The sequence below is a fragment of the Pteropus alecto genome, unplaced genomic scaffold (genome assembly GCF_000325575.1).
Source record: "Pteropus alecto unplaced genomic scaffold, ASM32557v1 scaffold111, whole genome shotgun sequence".
NCBI classification, from domain to species: Eukaryota; Metazoa; Chordata; class Mammalia; order Chiroptera; family Pteropodidae; genus Pteropus; species Pteropus alecto.
The window spans coordinates 6,189,484-6,209,292 of record NW_006431915.1 but is presented as its reverse complement, the minus strand read 5'-3'; the positions used below and the strand labels follow the sequence as shown (position 1 = coordinate 6,209,292).

The 19,809-nt window shown below is 40.4% G+C and overlaps 1 protein-coding gene and 1 pseudogene across 3 annotated transcripts in view; both read left to right on the top strand.

Annotated features, from left to right (window-relative positions):
* Positions 1-19,809, top strand: part of SUSD1 (sushi domain containing 1) — a 171,774-nt gene that overhangs the window by 90,056 nt on the left and 61,909 nt on the right. For 2 of the 3 annotated variants that reach the window (XM_025041553.1, XM_025041557.1), the window contains exon 15: positions 1,591-1,630. In XM_025041553.1, coding sequence (XP_024897321.1) covers positions 1,591-1,630 — 40 coding nt within the window. Of the gene's footprint in view, positions 1-1,590; positions 1,631-11,054; positions 11,149-11,507; positions 15,940-19,809 lie in introns of those variants that run through there. The other variant, XM_025041551.1, reaches the window with a different exon arrangement.
* On the top strand, positions 8,390-8,508 carry LOC112473154 (annotated as a pseudogene).

Below are 19,809 nucleotides of genomic sequence, written 5' to 3'. Positions count from 1 at the left end.
GGATATTTAGTTTTCTCAGCACCATTTGTTGAAAAGATTTTCTTTCCCCATTGAATGGCCTTGGCACCTCTGTCAAAAATCACTTGACCATATATGGAAAGGTTTATTTCTGGGCTCTCTATTCTGTTCCATAGGTCTTTATGTCTGCCTTTATTCCAATATCACACTGTTTTGATTAATAGTTTTGTGAGTAAAATTTGAAATCAGGGAGTGTCAGTTTTCCAATTCCCCCATTTTGTTTTTCCTCTGTGTATCTGTCCCAATAAATAGCATCACCATTCTCCCAATTGCTCAGAGAAATCTAGGGGTAATTTTTATCTTCTCTCTTTATCTTACCATCTTAGTCTACCATTAAATTGTATCAATTCTCTCACTTTAATGTTATTTAAAATCATCCTTCCCTCTCCTTCATTAGCACTGTTAAGCCTTTGACATCTCTTGTCTGAATATCAATTTTTGAACTCATTTTCCTATCTCTTATTCTGCCTGTTTCCTTCCTCCATATTATTGCCAAAATGAATTTTATAAAATACATATCTCATCAAAGCACTTCATTTTAATGAGTTCCCTTCTTCACCTGGCTCTGCCAATTTCTCTCCTTTAATACGCTCAGTTCCCTAGTAACTGTCTTGCTATTTGAGGTCTTTTTTTTCTTCTCCAATGCCTCGAAACATGTCCTTCACTGGTTACTCTTGCATATTATTTTTCCTTAGATAGACTTGACGCCCTTAGCATCAGGCAAAATTTAGTCACCTTCAAAACCTTATGCCCATTTTAAGCTTTTTTCCCAGAATTTTTCAGTGGAAATATATTATTTTCAGTTTTTAATAAAATAAAAACCAGAATGCCCAAAGTTGTCACTTGAAAGAATCTCCACTGAAGTTGGAGGGATCTTTCTCAAACTCCTGCCATTCAGTTTCTTCTAGGGAATATTTTGCTGAATTTTATCGTAGACAGTAATCTCAGCATTCCTAACAGACAAATGTGCATAAATAACAGTGGGGGAGAACAGGAGAAGGTATTTCATTCCAATGAGTTTCCGAGTCTCTTCTACCATGGATGAGCTTTCATACTTGTTCTTTTTGCTTTCTCCCTTGTTCTCGGGTACATTTTGAGTAACTGAGGTTGCTAGGTAAGTATCATCTAGATAGGTGAAGCATTATTATACACCAGGACTTCACATAGCCTTGCCTGTCACATGAATCACAACTTTTTCCTGAACCTGGATGTGACCTCAGAACTTTTTCAACATTGTTCTCTAGGCAGTCAATGCCAGTTGCTCAGAGGTGACAAGGGAATGAAACTTATTGCCATTCCTATTGTTTACCCACAGTGTGTGGTTTCTAAGACCTGTGGAAAGCTGTAGAAGTGATCCCTGGGGTCACTCATGTCCCTGCTATCCTTGTCAGTCCCTTGAACACTTGGTGATCATATGGCTAAGCTGTAATATATTAAAGCTAAATGAGACTTCAAAGATCTTGTAGTCCAAGTTAAGAGATAAAACCCTGAAACTTGGAGGGCTAAAATGTGCTATTTAAACTGACACCATGTGCCATCTAGTTAAATGTATTGCTGTGTTTTCCTTCGTAGGTGAGAAGATGCTCCTGTGCAGTTTGGGCGCAGGTGAAAGGTAAGACCATTTTCTGCCTAAGAATGCTGTCCTTATCTCTATGTCCAATCTGCAGCATCAAGTGTATGTTAATGAGATTTCTTCTGAAATTGTCATGAGTGACAGAAGCCCATCTCATAGTAGCTTAAGCAAATGACCACAGCTGAAAAGGATGGGGGAAGGGAGCTTATGGCATCCAAACAAGAGCAGCATTCCGTGAGTGGAACTCTCTTTCTATCTGTGTCTTATCTCTGCTCCATTTCTGAATGTGAGTTGGCCTCATTTTCTTCGACTGTCAGCCATGTGGTAGGGAGGGCGGGGCACCAGCTGCCCCAGCTTAGCAACTTCAGTGGGAACAGAAAGTTTTTCAACTCAGGGAAATTTTTTCTTTTCTCCTAGGCTATGTGACTGTTCATTGGATGAATCACTGTTAATAGGAGACGGTGTGTTATGATCAGCTTACCTTGGGTTTTGGGCTTACTCATATGGTTGGTTGGGGGCAGACAACCCCCACCTGGGTTGCATTGAGAGGGGGCATGATCCCCATCAGGGACAAAGGCACAGAAAAACATGTTGGCAGACCAACAGAAAGATATACAAAAGTCTACCATTTTCAACCATTTGACTGCTTCGTATGTGCACACACGTACACATACACTATTAGGAAAGACACCCTCTATTAAGAAAGTGAAATTGTCCTCCATACAACCAAAAATGGAACCTTCATGGAAGATAACTCAAAGGTAGGCCTGTTACTGCCTTCGGCTCCAAGACCAAGATTCCTGGGCATGGTTTGTTCTTCTTGATCAAATCCAGATGTTTTTTTCTCATGGTCTGTTTAGCAATTCATGACTAAAAGCCATTCTCAAACCACAATGTATAATGTGAAAAGAAAAACAAAAGTACTTTTGTTTAGAAAAGAGGAAAAGATAAACTATTGCGCAGCGGTCGGGGGCCATGACAATGACCACATCCTACTGGACAGTAAAAGCAAGCGTCCCCGGTCCTGGCAGCAGAATGTGTCACTTGATCAGTCAATTGGGCTGCCTCAGTCTTTTCTGGGGTCACCTCACAGGAAAGTACCCTTGTCCATTTCCTTGAAGCCGTACCTAAGAGATGCGGCGGGCAGGGGCTCTGTTGAGTGCTGTACAGTTTAAACCTTCTGCTTCCCACATGCAGTTATCCAGGGGAATTGCCTTAGAGATTGAGCAATGACAGGTCCTTGATCACCAGCTGGGATTTCCCTGGCAGAACATTTCTTTAAACCAACAGGCAGCTAGCCAGTGGATTTGATTCCCAGGAATTCCATTAGTTTGTAGCCAATGCCAGAAATCTTGTCAAGTTTATGACCTTTGAATCTGGACCTTTTCTTTGTGGTTTGTGAGTCCTAGCAACAGCTTGAGGAATTCTGCCCTTAGCCCACAGTATCAGTTTAACCCTTTACATCCTGTTGCTTACTCTGGAGCAGCATAAAACAATAGGCTGGGGTGGTGAGGAAGAGCTGATATAACCCTGCTTCCAGGAGGATTCCAGTGGATGGCATTTTACAATGGGGTGTTTGTTACCCTGTCAGTAGAGGGTACTTAACAGGAAATGTTTGGGAGGGACCTGGGGAATTGGGCTTCCTTCATTAGTCTGCTTGTGCCCTAATCTTATTTCCCATCTTTTTATTTCCACTCACACCAACTTCAACAAGCATAGAGGACTTGGGCAAGACGTAATACCTTATCGTCAGCCATTTTGGATTGCGGATTGCCAGGCAGTGAGCTCCCCTACAATCTCCAGCATTATTGCTTTATTGAGATATGATTGGCATAACATTGTATAAGTTTAAGATGTACAACATAATTATTTGATATACCTATATATTGAGAAATGATTACTACAGTAAGGTTAGTTAATACCTCCATCATCTCACATAATTATTATATATATGTATTTTTTTCGTGTGAGAACATTTGAGATCTCCCAGCAACTTCTCAGTTTATAATACAGTAATGTTAACTATAGTCACCATGTTGTGCCTTAGATCCCCAGAACTTAGATCCATATCTCCCCATTTCCCCTGCGCCGCTCCCTCCCCCCACCAGCCCCTGTCAACTACCATTCTATTCTCTATTTCGATTAGTTCAGTTTTTTTAGATTTCACATGTAAGTGAGATCATATAGTTTTTGTCTTTCTTCGACTTGTTTCACTTAACAAAGATGCGTGCTATGACATTTCTGCGAACAGGCAGGCTAAGCTCCCTTTATGGGAGTTTGATGAAGTCCACAAGAAACATCTACACATTCCAACATTCGGAGATTTTCCTGCCAATTCATTCCCTACAGCTCTAAGGGTGGGAATGGAATTCTCACAAGGAAAAGGGTGCTTGTATCAGAAGAACGGAGATGTGCAAGGATTCCAGATAGGCCCAGAAGTAATAGCCTCTGGAATCTGCTGCTTTCAGTAACTGTTTGGGATGGTTGGCAAACACTCAGACTGGATAGAAGAAATGGCCAAAGGCCCGGCTGCATTCTACTGTGATTAAGTTAAACAGGAAGGATTTTGCTTTGGAAATATCTAAGTGACTTTTGGCAGTGCCTTTTTCCCCCTCTCAAATCAAGAACCAACACTGAAAGAGAGCTTGAACCTTTGAATTCAAACTACTGGAGAGCTCTGGGAATAGTAGAAAACTCACGGTTATGTTGAGAGTCCGAAGGTAATTCTAGTACATGTTTATCTATGTACATAACTTACATAGATAAATGTAAATTTGTCTGTGTTGCGCACTAACCTCTGGCAGTCTCCTTTTGTAAAAAGGAGAGATTGTTCCGGTTCGCTTATGCCAAGCAACAGCTTATTCTTGCCTTTGCCCAGTCATAAATGATGCCGAAAGAGCTTTGTGATAGTTACAAGGGAACTAGCAGTTGGTTGGATGGGAAATGCAGAGGCCTGAGCTTCCTTGCCCAAGTCCTGCTACTAATCGGCCTAATGTCTTTGAAATTATATTTAACTTGGCTGATTCTCAACAGCCTCTTTCTGAGATTTCTGCGATGACTTCCAGCCACAAAGTACAATGAGTCTGTGATTTCTTGAGTCACAAAGTGAGGTCACTTGATATATGCGAGATGACAAACTGTAATCAGGGAACATTCCTCAGTCATAGGCAGAAACCTCTGAGTCATTCGTGACCACTCCTCTTTCTCTTTCAGCCCACATTTTGCACCTCAGGCACGCCTCTCTCATTTCCATTTGCATGTTTACTTCCTGAGCATAGGTCTTTTTATCTGTAGCATGGTCGACTGGCAAAGTCTCCTAGCTCATCTCCCATTACAAGTGTTCAGGGTTTCTCTCTCCACGCCGGCCTGCACGCCACCGACTGACTCATACTTCTGCACTGCAGTGCTGATTTTAGTATTTCCCCTGACAGTTCTTCCATAGTTCACCATTACTTTTCAGTCTGCTTTCTAAGGCCTGAGTCCGACACCAGCACAGCCTTCTCATTGCACCTCTCATTCTTCTCCATGCAAAGTGCTGTGCCAGCTCTTCGCTGGATACGGCCCTTGCCTTCTCTCCTTACCATCTTTGCTTATACAATTACATGCTTGCTTCCACCTGGACTGCCCTATAACCTCCCAGTAATCTCTGCTTATTACAATCCCTCCTGTTCTTCAAGATTACAGTTAAGTGCTGTCTCCACCCTGGAGCTTTTAAAATTTCCTCAGTGCGACAGTATCTCTCTCTCTCTCTCCCTTGTCTTTAGCCATTCTGCCATATTTTAGAGCAACTGGTGTACTTGCTCTGCCATATTTTAGAGCAACTGGTGTACTTGCTCATATCCTTAAGGGAGAGGATTTGAGGAGCTGGAGCAGTGTCCGGCATATATTAGGTGCTTAATCAGAATTTATGGAATTGGGTTGAATGATTATCAGGGAACCAGAAGCATAATTTGATGAGAAATAAAGCATAGTAGATGTGATACTTATCAAATTAAAAGAGCCAGAGATGATTTATATTAAGATATAAGTCTAGTGTGTGTGTGTGTGTATATATATGTATATATGTATATGTATGCTATGCATACACACACTCATTTTCAACCTTCATAATTTGATAGGTCGAGTTCTAAGATGGCCTCACAAATTCCTGGCCCCCAGTGTACACCCACCTTCTCTTAGTTATTAATTCAAAGGCTATTCTAGGCGTTGCTATGAACGGATTTGAAGATGTAAGTAAGATCCCAAATAGGGAGATTAACTACATGGACCTGTTCTAATCCCATGGGCCCTTTAAATCTGAGTTTAGACGTCAGAGACAGAGAAAACTGGAGGTTCAAAGGGAGAGATGGATTTAACATAAGGGTTTCTCCTGCTTGTTTTGAAGACAAGGAGTACCACATGACAGAAATGTGGGTGGCCTGTAGGAGCTCAGCAGCCCCTGGCTGACAGCCAGTAAAATGTGGGGGCCTCAGTCCTACAACTGCAAGGAACTGAATTTAGCTCATGACATGAATGAGCTAAGAAGCAAATTCTTTCCCAGAGCCTCCACAGGGAAATGTAGCCCACCTCGATTTCAGCCTTGTAAGACCCTGAGCAGAGCACTGGTCACAATGTGCCTGAACTTCTGACCCACAGAACTGTGAGCTAATAAATGGATGCTAGCTGCTAAGTTTATGGTAATTTGTTAAACTGCACTAGAAAATAAATCCAATAATGTTACTGATTCATCAGACTTTATTTATCTCTAAATTAGCTTTCTACTTTGATTTCCTTTGCCACCTCCTCCTCTGCAGGGAATTCAAGTGAAGAGACAGTAGAGTAGCAGAGAGAAATTTTACACACTAAGTGGAAGTCACAGTGCTAATTATTTGTAGCTTTTAGAGAACAGAATTGTTGCTTTCCGGAAATGGCCCTGGTCATGTAAACTCATGCAAAAATGTCCACAGCCATAGGAAGTCTTCAAGCTGTCACAAAGTCTAAGAGTAGGAATAGGGCCTTTCGAACGTGCTCTTCAGTACCTGCGATGTTGCCGTTCATGAAGGGATGGAGATAAGCCCAGGGGTGCTCTGTCACTCTGCTTGAGTACTATACATCTTCAGGGAGCCACCCCAAAGAACATGGTGGAACCAGCCTAATGAATTTACTTTTTCCAAGAATGAGTCACTGAGAATCTGGGATATAACATGATTCACTCACCTGGGTTTCTAAAAGAGTATTCTACAAGTGATTCAGAAAAACAATAAACATGACTTCATGGCATGGGACTATGGAAGGGTGGATAACCAGAGGACAGCAAAGCTCTAAAAAGTGTAATTCAAATTAGCCAGTTGGAAGTTTTCTCAGTAAGGAGTTAATGAGGGAAGTCCCTGAAAAAGCCCATGTGGCCACACCATGAGTACTCTCAATTGGATTGACTCAGATTTTCAGAGAGAATGTAGACAAAGAGACATATAACCAAGAACCGTTCTGTCAGCAAGAATCATGCCTGGAGCCAAACCCCACGTCGTGTTACACATAATCAATAAAGGTGATTTTCCAATACTTACATATAGAGTAAGGAGGAGTTAGGCCCACTCTTTAGGGTGAACGGTATCCTACTGGTGGATGGATGGTCAAGAGAAGTTTAGGCTCCCCGGCTCCTACTTTACTTTTGTACTGTTGGCTTGTAAGGGAATATTTGAAATCAAGGGAAAAGCTGAATGCTGTACATCGGTTAGTCTTCTGACCTGGATGAAGCACATTCTAGTGGGTTCGTACAATTTGCAAATGAGACGGATAAACCACTGCAGGTGATCTTGGTGAAGAAGAGAAAAGTGAGAAGATGGGGGATGAATAAAGAACATGGAACTTCACACAAGGGAGAGAGACTTCGCCAAGCATAGATGATGATAACTTGAAGTAAACACCAGGCAAGATCTTCAAGAGAGGGCCCTGTATCTACCTGGTAGAATAAGCAGCAGTTCCCAGCAGTCACCATGGATGCTGTAAGCAGTTTAGTTCTCTTTTCTTATTGCACAGTCACTAATCAGTCAGGGAAACAGGGCAGGCATAATGTATTTTGACTTCGGCCCACACTTAATAATGCATTAATGTGGGGAAATGAGGGCCGCGTGTGAGCCTGGAAAGTGGTAGAATGACTATGCAAAGTGTGCTTATTAATGAGTCCATGTCAAATCTAGGAGTATGCAGGACATGGGTCATTGTCGACAGTCATCTTCAGTTCCACATTTTAATCAATCGATAATTTAAAATAGATAGAGGATGAAACTGTAGAGGAAAAAATACAGAGAAGATATTGATGACCAAAGTTTGGAAGAATGCTGGGTGGCTCGGATGAAACAAGCAGTGCAGGAAACACTGGCTTCTTTCCACCTTCTCCGATACTGTGTTTCCTCTAAAACAAACAAAAAACAAACAAACAAAAAATACCTAGTGAACTTAGTACACAAAAATGGCATCTCGATGTTTTAATTCGTATTTTTATTACTTGTAAAAGAACAGTTGATCAAAGATTTATCAATCATCTGTATTCATACTTGGTGTGTGATTTACCTTTTTATAGAATTGGTTCTTCTCCCCATTGAGGTAGTTGTCTTTTCTTTATTAATTTGTAACACTCACTATATGTTAACCCCTTGCTTCTTCATTATTCTAAATATTTTGGCCAGTTTCCCATTTGCTCTTTAAACTTACTTAGTAGTTTCGGAATTATGTGCTTTTCTATATGGTCAGATCTCTTGTTCTCTTATTTCAAGGTTTCTTGCTTTAATAAGTCTGCTTAGAAAATTCTTATCTGCTGTCTATGGCCATGCTACCCTGAACACGCCCAATCCCGTCTAATCTCAGAAGCTAAGCAGGGTCGGGCCTGGTTAGTACTTGGATGGGAGACCACCTAGGAGGACCAGGTGCTGTAGGTGTAAAAAATTTAAAAAAAAAGAAAAGAAAAAAGAAAATTCTTACCTGCTTTAATGTTAGATAAATATTCACTTACATTTTGTTCTAATCCTTTTAGGTTTCAATTTAAATCTTTAATCCACCTGGATTTTATTTTGGTATAGAGTATAAGTTCTAGTGATCAAAATTACTCTAAATTATTAAGCAATTTTCTCAACACTAGTTGTGAATAATGTTATTATTTCCTCAATGATGTAAAACAGTACTGAAACAATAATTAACAATAGTTAACATTTGCTCATTGCTTACTCTGTGCCAGACACTTCTAACATGTCTTAACTGATTTATTTCTCACAATAACCCAAAAGTGGATACTATTATTATCATTCCCATGTTATGATGTCATCCTGCAGTGAGGATACCGAGGCTGAATAATTTGCCCAAAGTTACATAGTTAAGGAGTGGTGGTGACCCGATACAGATGTGGACAACCTGACTTCAGTATTCAAGCTTTGAAATTATTTGATATACTTGGGTTTGTTTCTAGGCTTTCTATTTCGTTCCAATGTATTCACCCTTATGCTGACACTGTATTGTTTTAATGTGTAGTAATTCTAATCACACTCCTATTTTTTTTTTTCTTCTCTATTTTCCACAGCTCCTCCTTCCATTTTATTATATGGCTTCTTAAAATGTCAAGACATTTTTCTTCTGAATACTAAAAGTAGCCAAATATATAAGCCAAGTTTTTCCAGACAGTCTCTAGACAACACTTTCTTAGGTAAAGGGATTTGCAGGTGTGTTTCGTGGCTGCTTTTGCTGGTGCCAGCTACCCCGGAGAGCCCCCCAGTAGGACCACACTGCTCTTAACCTGGTTGTAGGGATCTGAGCGGTGACAATGACAGAAAGATTTTAAGGGTGTGCTATCCAGTATCGTAGTCACTAGCCACACGTGGCTACTGGGCATTTGACATGTATACTTGAAATTGGGTGCTTAAAATAGTATGACTGAGAAACTGAATTTAATTTTAATTAATTTAGATTTAAATAGCCATATTTCAGGTAGCGGCTACTGTATTGGACAGTGCAGATTAGACGACAAAAAAGTTAAGTAGCTTGAACTGTTCTCGAATGTGCCTCGGTCACTGCCAGAGAAAGAAATCATCTATGTTTGGAGGGTCTCAAGTCCAGGGGCTACTATTTTTCTTCTCAAGCCGCTCCCCGCTTACAGTAATAAATCTTTGCTTTTGCTGTTTTCACCTCTTCCAAGGCTATGCTCGGTTTCCCCAGGGGCAGACTAAGCATATACTTGGGGCATCAGTAAAAGGAGGGTACAGAAAAATGAAATAATTTGATATTCTAACAGTGACAACCACAGCAAATTATTTGTCAGAGTTTGGACTTAGTTGCACTTCTTTACATTTATTCCATGGATTGGTGGTATTTTTACTTTTAATTCTATACATAGTCAACACTCAAGATCTTTTCACTATCTGGTGGCACCATTGCATACAGACCTTTGCTCTTCCAAAGGGGAACTTGAGCTACTATAGCCCGAGGCCCCGTCATTGTCAACCTGTGCTGGAGAGGTCTGGGCTTGCACCTCTGACTTCTGGGGTGAGGGAATGTGGTCTGCTCTGCTGCAGACAGAGCTGGATTTAGTCTGCCCTGGGAAAGCATGGTGCTGTGGTCAAAGCAAAGGCTCTGGGGCCAGAGAGTTTGGGTTTGGATCCTGGCTCTGTCATTAACTAGCTGGTGACCTTGGGCAAGTTGCTTAACCATTCCATGCCTCAGTTCCTTATCTGTGAAAGGAGAATAGTAATAATAGTGTTCGGTGTACTGCTACATAGTAAGTGCTAAATAAGCGTTTGCAGATTAAAATGAGACCATCAGTTTAGAACATTCAGTCGCTTAGCCTAAATGTGCAACTCAAATGTGGGCGTTTTCCAGTTTATACCCAGGGGTCTCCGGGAGTTGGCATGTGATGCACCCTAAGTAGAAGATACATATGTCTTTCAAAGAGCTTTTATGTCCATATTATTTTCTTTTATCCTAATGGCAACCTACTGAGCTGAGCAGGAAGGTGCCACCCTCGTTGACATATAGGGAAAATGACAGATGACTCTATCCAACAAAGGATTTGTTTGCTATATTTGACTACTGGAGCTAACTATCATTTTTGGAGCAAAAATCCAAATGGTGTCAGATGGACTCCTTCCTCGGTGCAAAGGAAAACTGCCCATAAAAGTCTATCAAGTGTAATTGACTAGAGAGAGGACCAGCGAAAGCAACACAGTATGCTGCATTCGTATGCTGTACAAGATCAGCTTTTTCATCCCTTGTAACTTGAATGTGTCCTGGTCTTATACTTCCTTTTTAGAAACACCATGAAATTGTGTCTTCCTGAGGCCTTACATCCTCAGGACCAACTCGGGGCTCAGGAGGCTCTCTGTCCATTCTCGGGCTGGTTTGTTAAATGGGGCCAAGCTCTGGGTTAAAACGGCGTGTGCCCCCTGGGAGGGCCGTGATTCCATGTGCTACAAGTTCAGTGTGTGGTTTTGTCCTGCAGATTCGTCGCTCACGCTGCAGCAGATGGTGGGCGCTGGGCTGGTCTCCATGGCTGTTGTGATTGTTCTCACGTTCCTCTCTTTCTTAGCAGTGTGGTATGTGAGACTGTTATTTTTGAGAAATGAGTGGAATGGAGGGAGGATGGGACTGGAGTCCTGAAGAACAGCTGGGATCGAAGAGGGTCAAGGAATGTGGGTGGAATTTGTCCTGGGCCCAGCGGATGCTCGGCAGGCAAAGGGCGTGAGTAATTCTGCATCTCAGGGTGGAGGGGGGTGGGAGGCCCACCTGCCCCAGGAGAAGAGCAGGATCGGTGATGGATGCTGCCCTGTTTCACACACACAGTGGTGGCTCAGCTTCCATGCTGCTTCCCATGAGTATGTGTGGGCTGCTCATAGAGATGCATCCTGGGAAAATCAAAGTATGTCAATGGACTCTTTTCCTTCTCCATGTCTAGATTGCAGATGAGCACTACGTGGGGAGAATGCACTGCTGTTGGGACAGATGTTATGACAGCTCCTCAGGTGCCCGCACAGAGGCCCATGCGGCTTCCATCCACATGTATGTGGGAGCCTGCAAACTTTCTCCATCTCCAGCTTGGTCCCATTTCTGGATCCAAGATGGTGACTGTCACTATGGAATTCTCCAAAAGGTGGAAACTCAGGGATTGCTGACATCTTCCCTGCTACACAATCAGTTTTATGTCTATGAGCTTGAGACCCTTGATATACAACATAATATCGGCCACAGGCTACATATTACATGGGCTGGGCCCGTGTTTTCCTCTGAGTGATGCCCAAGAGTCAGCTCCTCTAGGTATTGATCACTGAGAGTCTATGCATCTTCCTAAATAGCATCTCTGTTAATTAATTCAGAGTCCATTCTTTTACAATAAGCAGTGAGAGGGGCTTAAATTTGGGCTAACAAATAAAAATACAAGCTTGAAAAAAATAAATTTGGGCTAAAATTTGACTTTATGAAGGAGGTCATTGGAAAAGATAGAGAACATTGACATAGGTAAACTTGTCAAACACTTTAGAAGCAGCCCTTTTCTTGTCATTAATTGACATCTAATTAGAAAGTATGCTAGCCTGGCCACTTCAATAAGTTTCCTGCAATGTCTGATACAGTTCCATTTGCCTTATATATATTCAAAAGCCATAAGTCTTCATGCCAGTAAAAATATTCTGTGAATTTAGACAGTTCTACTCTTGCATATGAATGTTTATAGCAGTCTTGTTAATATCTTTTTTTATTACCGAGGGTCTCATAAAAATTCGCTGTGCTTACCTTTAGATTCAGTGACCATGTAGTAACAATGGGTTGAAACAATATCAAGCCCATGGCCAGAGTCCCTGTGTTTACAGGAAAGGAGGACAATGTAGGTGACATGATCATCCCTTTTTTCTACACATTAGGTGTGAACAGTCCTGAGCCTACTGTCAATATGCTGAATTTACAGATGGGGTGTAGTAGATTTGACTTTAAAGCCTGAATGAGTATTCTTTAACTTTCCTCCCTAACCATTATCAGGCAGTATGAGGAATAATCGTCCTATGTCCTTTGTCCTTTGCAACTTAGACTACCACGTAGGATCAGCACTTAGACCCCTTCCTGCTCTCATCTCAGGCGAATTACACAGTAGAGCTCTCAATAGGCTAATACAAATAGCTTTCTTCTTTTCATCTTTATATGCAATTCAAGCTCATACTATTTTCACAGCTCTTGTGTTAAACTTGGAATTATTACAGATTACTATGATTAGTATAGGATAGGGTCTCTGATGAGTAAGGATTTTCCTCAAACCCTCTTCTATCCAAAGAGAAAATCCGAGCCTCTCCCGCTTATTATTTTTTATCATTCTGTAAACACCTTATGTTTCTATAGCTGCCCCCTCCATTTCTAGCTCTAGAATTAACTGCCAAGGAAGCTACCGTTGTCCACTTGGGAACTTAGCATAATCGTCATAGAAAAGAAGAAATTTCACTCGCTTAGTGTCAAAGTTTCTGGTTAAAATCACTGACTAAATATTAAGTAAAATATTAAGTAAAATGTACTTCTGGGTATGGTGCAGAAATGTAAAAACAGTCCAGGAAAGAGTACTAAAATAGCAAAAATATGGACTTTGACACTCCCTCTGAATGTTCCAAATTATAATGCCAAGTTGCTCATTGTTAATCCTTAACAGAAGCAGTTGCCGAGCATTTGCAAATAGGATGTGCCATTTTCCTGCGGTTCTTTTCTAATAGTTTTCTCATAAACATGAAGATAGCTTTAAGTTTTCTAACTTCACCTGGCAGCTTCACCACAATACTGTCCTTTTTTTTCCCAAGTGGATTCCTGGTTAAGGTGCGGGGCATCTCAGGAGACTGATAGTGGGTCTTCCTGGGAGAATGTGGAGTCCTTCTGTGGAAGGACTGGTCAGGTGGCACCCGGAGTTGGATTTTGAGCACCGGTAAGTAAAGCCAAACCCCTAAGGTGGGGACAGAGGAAAGAAGGATCTTCTCTATTAGCTGTCCTGGGGAGAGTGTGTTGAGGTGAGCACCAAGATCCAATCTCGGGCTGGCTTCCAGGCTGGGAAACAAAATCGGGGGGTTGTCCAGATATGGAGCAGATTGTTCCCTGGCTGATCTGTGCATGTGTGTACGTGCGTGTATGTGTGCGTGTATACACATGCACACATACACAATTTTTATTTATCTATCTTGTTTACGTGAATTCTTTCATTCCGTCCTCATGGCGGTTCTGTGTGGGGAGGGATTATTGTTTCCCCCATTTTAGAATGGAGAAATGAGTTCAGAAGGCTCCGCGGCTTGACTTGTGGGGCCAAGTCTTCTGACGGCAAGTCTAATCTTCATTCTTGGGATTTGATAGGCCTTCAGCTCATCTTCTGACAGCGCTTTTGGTCCTTGGAGGAGTCAGGCCTTTACATATCCAAACTACATCTCTGTATATGTATATCGTCTATATCTGTATCTGTATCTATGTGTAGATATTTAACCAGCACCTTTACTATTATAGCACATATGTCTTTTTACACCTATCTTTTCACTATAAGGTGCTCTCCCACCCCCACCCCCACCCCATCACAGCTAGAAGGAGCCAAACAGATGGAGGTTCATTAAGGGAAATAGTTAACAGTCCACCTATGATTCAAGACCTGAACTTGCAGTTGGCCACTTGAAATAAGACCAGAACGGAAGTAGTTATCTTGAAAATCCACATTAGCTCAGAATACAATTAATATTTAAGTTAATTTTAAAGAAAGTAAATAAGAATTTTCAATGCTCCTTTTTTATCGCTCACCTCACATTCTGATTTTCTAAACTTTCTATTTTTCCATTCTGTTCATCTAAGAGAAAACCGGTAGTAGTAGTAGGCACTCTAATAATGTTTTAAGGACCTTTTGCCTACGCCAGCCATTGTTGATTAAATAGGAAGTGCCTGATTATGAAGAGGAAAGATGTGGCTTTTTCTGTGCCCAAGTTTGTGGGGAGGGGATGCAATGAAGCAAATCAATTAAGAAAGGAATGTATGCTCATTGTTTCAGAGGCAGGAGGCGGGGCGGGAGAGAGATGAGAATGAATAAATCCTTTGATGGTGGTGGTGGAGTGTGTGTGTGTGTGTGTGTGTGTGTGCGCGCGCGCGTGCGCGCACATCCAAGTGTACTCATACCCATACTTTTTTGGCACACTTTTTTTTTTTTTACCTAAATGACATCAAACAATGCATGTAGTTTTGTAACACATTTCTTTCATTTATCAGCATATCTTGAACACATTTTCCTGTTAATCATGATTGCATTGAAAATTTGTACCATAATTTATTTAATCAGTACTCTATTGTGCATTTAGAGTGTTTCCAGATGTTTACTATTCTTACACAAGTCTGCATAATTGTATGCAGTTATCACTTAGGCTTAATTCCTAAAGCTGAAATTCCTTTCATGTTTAGAATGAAAACCACTATATACATTTCATATTTCCTACATTTTGTCAGATGAATCTTACAGGAAGTTGATAGCAGTTCATACTCTCACCAGCAGAAGGCCTCAACACCATTAGGCATTGTTGATACCTTTAACCTTGATTAATTTGGTAGGTGAAAAATGATGTTTCAGTGTTTTATTTGCATTTTTCTTGACTATTTTTTATGTTGATTGGGCATTTGTAATTCTGTCTTGGTGAACTGCCTTTTTTCTCAGTACTTGGCTTGTCTTTTATTGATTTGAAAAAGCTCTTTATATCAGTAATTTTCTTAGCTGTCATATATTTTGTAAACAAATTTTCTAGTTTATCATTTCCCTTGATCTTGTTTGTGTCATACATTGCCACACAAAAACTTTAAATCTATATAGTCAAATTTATTAGTCTTTTTCCTTATGTATTCTGCCTTTGGTGCCATGCTTAGAAGAACTTCTAATCTCAATGTAATATAATTCATCAGTTTTAAAAAACATTTAAATATTTAATCCATCTGACATTTATTTTAGCATAAGGGTGAGGTTGGAGAAGATTTTTTTTATTATTGCTAAATCATTTAACCAGTTGTCCTATTAATATTCATTAACTGTTATTTTTTCCCTTAGCGATTTGAATCAAATACTGAATCATATACAAATCTATTTATGAACTTTCTCTTTTCTATTGATCTATTTCTGTGTCAGTATCACCTGCTGTAACTGTAAAATAGGTTTCTTCATACCAAATGAAAGTAAGCTACCATTTTTTCAGTTAATTCTCAGAATGTTCTCAGCTTTCATATATTTATTCATGTATACATATTTATTATACATGAACTAAATAATTATTTGGCCAAGTGCCCCCCAAAATCTTGATATTTTTCTTGGGAATGTGTTAAATAAAGAGTGCTCCTAGCCCAAAACATGATATATGTCTCCATTTAATTTTTTGTATGTCTGTCTAGAGTATTCTAGTTTTCAAGTTACAAGGTAGTTCATGCTTACTTTTTGTTGTGTGGATAGATATTTTATATTTTGATATATTTTGTTTCATATTTTGTTATCTTGATTCACTACCTCAGCTCCTGCCCCTGAAAACGCACTCCACAGCCTCTTACTGCTAACATTATTGGGGTTTTCTTACCCAGGAAGTCTGCTTTTTTGGGGAGGGTGGGGGGGTGGAGAGGAGAAATCACATCATGATGGCTCCTCCAGCATAGTTATTTTCCAGAGTATCTACTTGACCCAGTAAACTCCTCCATCCTTGCCACGCCAAAAGGAGATTGCCCCACAGAGAGCTGCAACCACAGACTGGTTTTCTTTCCCATTAAACACTTTGTGACTTGCTTCAATGTGGTTCCCACTGTTTTGTCCTGCTGTTGGCCTGACAGCCTCAGCTTCTTGACCCTTAAGTGTCTTATCCTTGGAATCAGATACCAGGCCACTGTGTCTGCTGAAGCTTTAGGGGACACAAATTAAATTCTCTGAGTGGCAGTCCCTTTGAAGGTCCTTTTTCTGGGATTGCACTGAGGAAGACCCCTTCGCCCTTACCATTGCGGGGGCGGGGGGCGGGAGGGGCAGAGAAAATGCTCATCACACCAATAGCTTTCTCCGAAGAATGTCTTTCTTTTGACTTTTGCAATTTAAACCATTTTATATCCTGAGTATTGAACTAAGGGTCACAAGACCATTTGGAAATCCTCATTTTAGAATATGGAAGTACTCGCAACCTATTATTTTCTTCTCAGTTTTTTGAAACTTTGATCAAAACAAAATGAGTCCAACTAGAGGTCAAAGGATATGAAATATAGTTCACAGAAAAAGAAATATAAATGGCTCTTAAACATAAGAAAAGATGCTCAAGCTCACTTTTAAGAAAAATTAGCGAGGTGTCCTTTTCATCTGTATATTTGGGGGAAATCCATAAGTTTAACCTCTTCTTTTGAGGTTGTGGGGAAACAGCTACTCAAACACTGTTAATGAGAGTACAGAATGGTACAACACCTGTGCCATTGTCCAAATGCCTTTGTTCAAACCAGCAGTTCCACTTCTGGGACCTATCCTATGTGTTCACCTGCACAAGTTCAAAATGACTCATAAACAGGGTTATGCATTATGATATAGTTTATAACACCAAAAGCTTAGAAACAGCTCAAATCCTCTCAGGAGGAAACTGGTGAAATGAACTGTGATGCTTCCATGCACACAATGGAATGCCCACAGTAGTAAAGAAGGAACGAGGAAGAACTTTAGGCGCTGATATGGCGAGCTCTCTAAGATGTACTGTTTTAATGAGAAAAGCAAGGTGGAGAATAGTGCACATGTGATGCTATCTTTTGTGTAAGAAAGAGGAGGAATGAAAATATCTATTCAATTTTACATAAAGAAACACTGGAAAAATAACAATGAATTGATGAAAATGATTATAAATGGAGTAAGGGAGCCAAGGAGTAGATGTAGACAGGGTGAGAGCAAGTCTTTTGAGCGTTTATCTTCTTATTTTGAATTTAAACATGTAAGTATATTACTATTCAAAAGCATAAAAACTATGGGAGGTGAACACAGTGCAAATATATATATATATATACACACACATATATGTGTGTGTGTGTGTATGTATATATATATATATATATACACCTTACTGTTAAAAAAAACATAAAAATAAAATTTCATAGAGAAAAGAAAGTGTTCCCTTTAATATTCTATTATACATACATCGAATGAAAATCTGATGGGTACTAACTACCTGGCTTTCTTCTCAATTGAAACTCAATCTCAAGACACTTAAGATTTGGATAAGGTTGGTTTAATTCTCTTTTGCAACATTTGTGGAGCACCCAGTGCTGTTTTTTAAGATTTCTGAAAATTTCATGAGCGGGTAGAGGTGGATATGTTACATTCCCACATCCTTTAAGGCCTCGTTTCTGCTTCCTGTGAATTAGTTCAGTTGATGGATCGTGTCATCCTCCTGTGTGGGTCCCTGTTCCACCTGCACTGACCCACTTGTGGTGCTCAGTCTCTTTTCATAATTTCCACTCAAAATCTTACTGCAGACTTGGGCATTTAGATAATGTGGACGGAGAGTATATTCATTTCCTATTGGTACTGTAATAAATTGCCACAAACTTTGTAGCCTACAACCACACACATTTATTATTTTACAATTCTGGAAGTCAGAAGTGTGCCGTGACTCTCATGGGCTGAAGTCCAGGTATTGGCAGAGCTGTGCTCCTTCTGGAAGCTTAGCTGGGAGAATCTATTTCTTTGCCTCTTCCAGCTTTTCGAGGCTGTCTACATTCTTTAGCTGTGGCCTTTCTCTCATCTTCGAAGATAACAGCGCGGTATCTTCAAATCTCTCCTTGACTGACCCCTGTGACCTTGCTCCTTTCACTTTTAAGGATCCTTGTGATTACATGTGGCATACCTGGAAAATCCAGGTTGACCACCCTATCTCAAGATTCTTAACTTAATCACACCTACAAAATGTGATTTTGCCATGGAAAGTAACCTATTCTCGGGTGCTGGGATTGGTAGGTAGACATCTTTGGTGACCATTATTCTACTCGCTATTATATTTTATCCCTATGCATATCAGTTAGCCCTCTTTTTCAAAGTTCTCTTCTCTTCCCATTCGTTCCCATCTTTATTCATTATAAAATCCCTTAAATTCCTGAAATACAGGACAATTTAGCCAATAGATTGATTGATTATTTTGTTAATCTATGCCCTAAACATCCACATTTACCCGAATAGTTTACCAAAATATTTTTTAAAACAAAAATAGTTTCGTCTTTAAGAATTATGTTGTTCATTGTTAAATTTTATATTTTTGACTTTACTTCTGAAAATTTCCCAATATTTCTGATTACTAAGGGCATTCTTCCTGTTGCAAAGTGCCAATTCAGATTTCTTAAAAAAAATTTTGTGAATCCATAGTAATGTGATTTTGGGGGCCAGCTAGGAACTAGGAGGTAAAATATTTGCAAGAGAGTTATAGCAAAGAGTATGCTCATAGACATGTATTAATTTTCTATTGTCGTGTAAGAGAAATCGACACAAACTTAGTGACTGAAAACAGTGCATATTTATTAGGCCCCCGTTTCTACAGGTCAGGAATCCAGGTTTAGTTTAGTTGGATTCTCTGCTCAGAGGATCACAAGTTTGCACCCAAGGTGTTGGCCAGGTTGCCTTTTTATCTCGAGGCTCGACTGGGAAAAACTTCTCTTCCATGCTTATTCAGATTGTTGGAAGAATTCATTTCCATGTGGTAGTATGGCCGAGTGTCCCAACTTTTTGCTGGCTTTCAGCTGGAGGTTGTCCTCAGGTTCAACGAATTTGGAACCTTAATTGTATCTGCAAAATCCCTTCACCTTTGTCATAGTCTATTGGTTAGAAGAGCTTCACACTCAGGCGGAAAGGTTTATACAGGCTCTGAACACCAGGGGGCAGGGATTGTGAGGGCCTCCTTAGAATTGTGCCTACCACAAGTTACTAAATGATAAATTCAATGACACACTTTAAACTCCACTACAATATTTCCTGGGTCCTTCTGACAGGGCTATCTGACTTTATAGCAAAAGCCAAAGGCATAATTCTGTTCTCTCCAGGGAGAGGTGCCAAGGCTGCCAAGGGAGTGGAAATGGCCAATGGCCCAGCAATTTTAGGGAGGCAACCGGGCCTGTCAGGCTTTCTCACCTTTGACTGAATGCATCCACCTAAGTGAGTCACAGAGACTTGGGGAAGTAAAGGGCACAATTTCTGTGTGTCCATGGGCCCGTGTCCCCTCTCCTAGCCT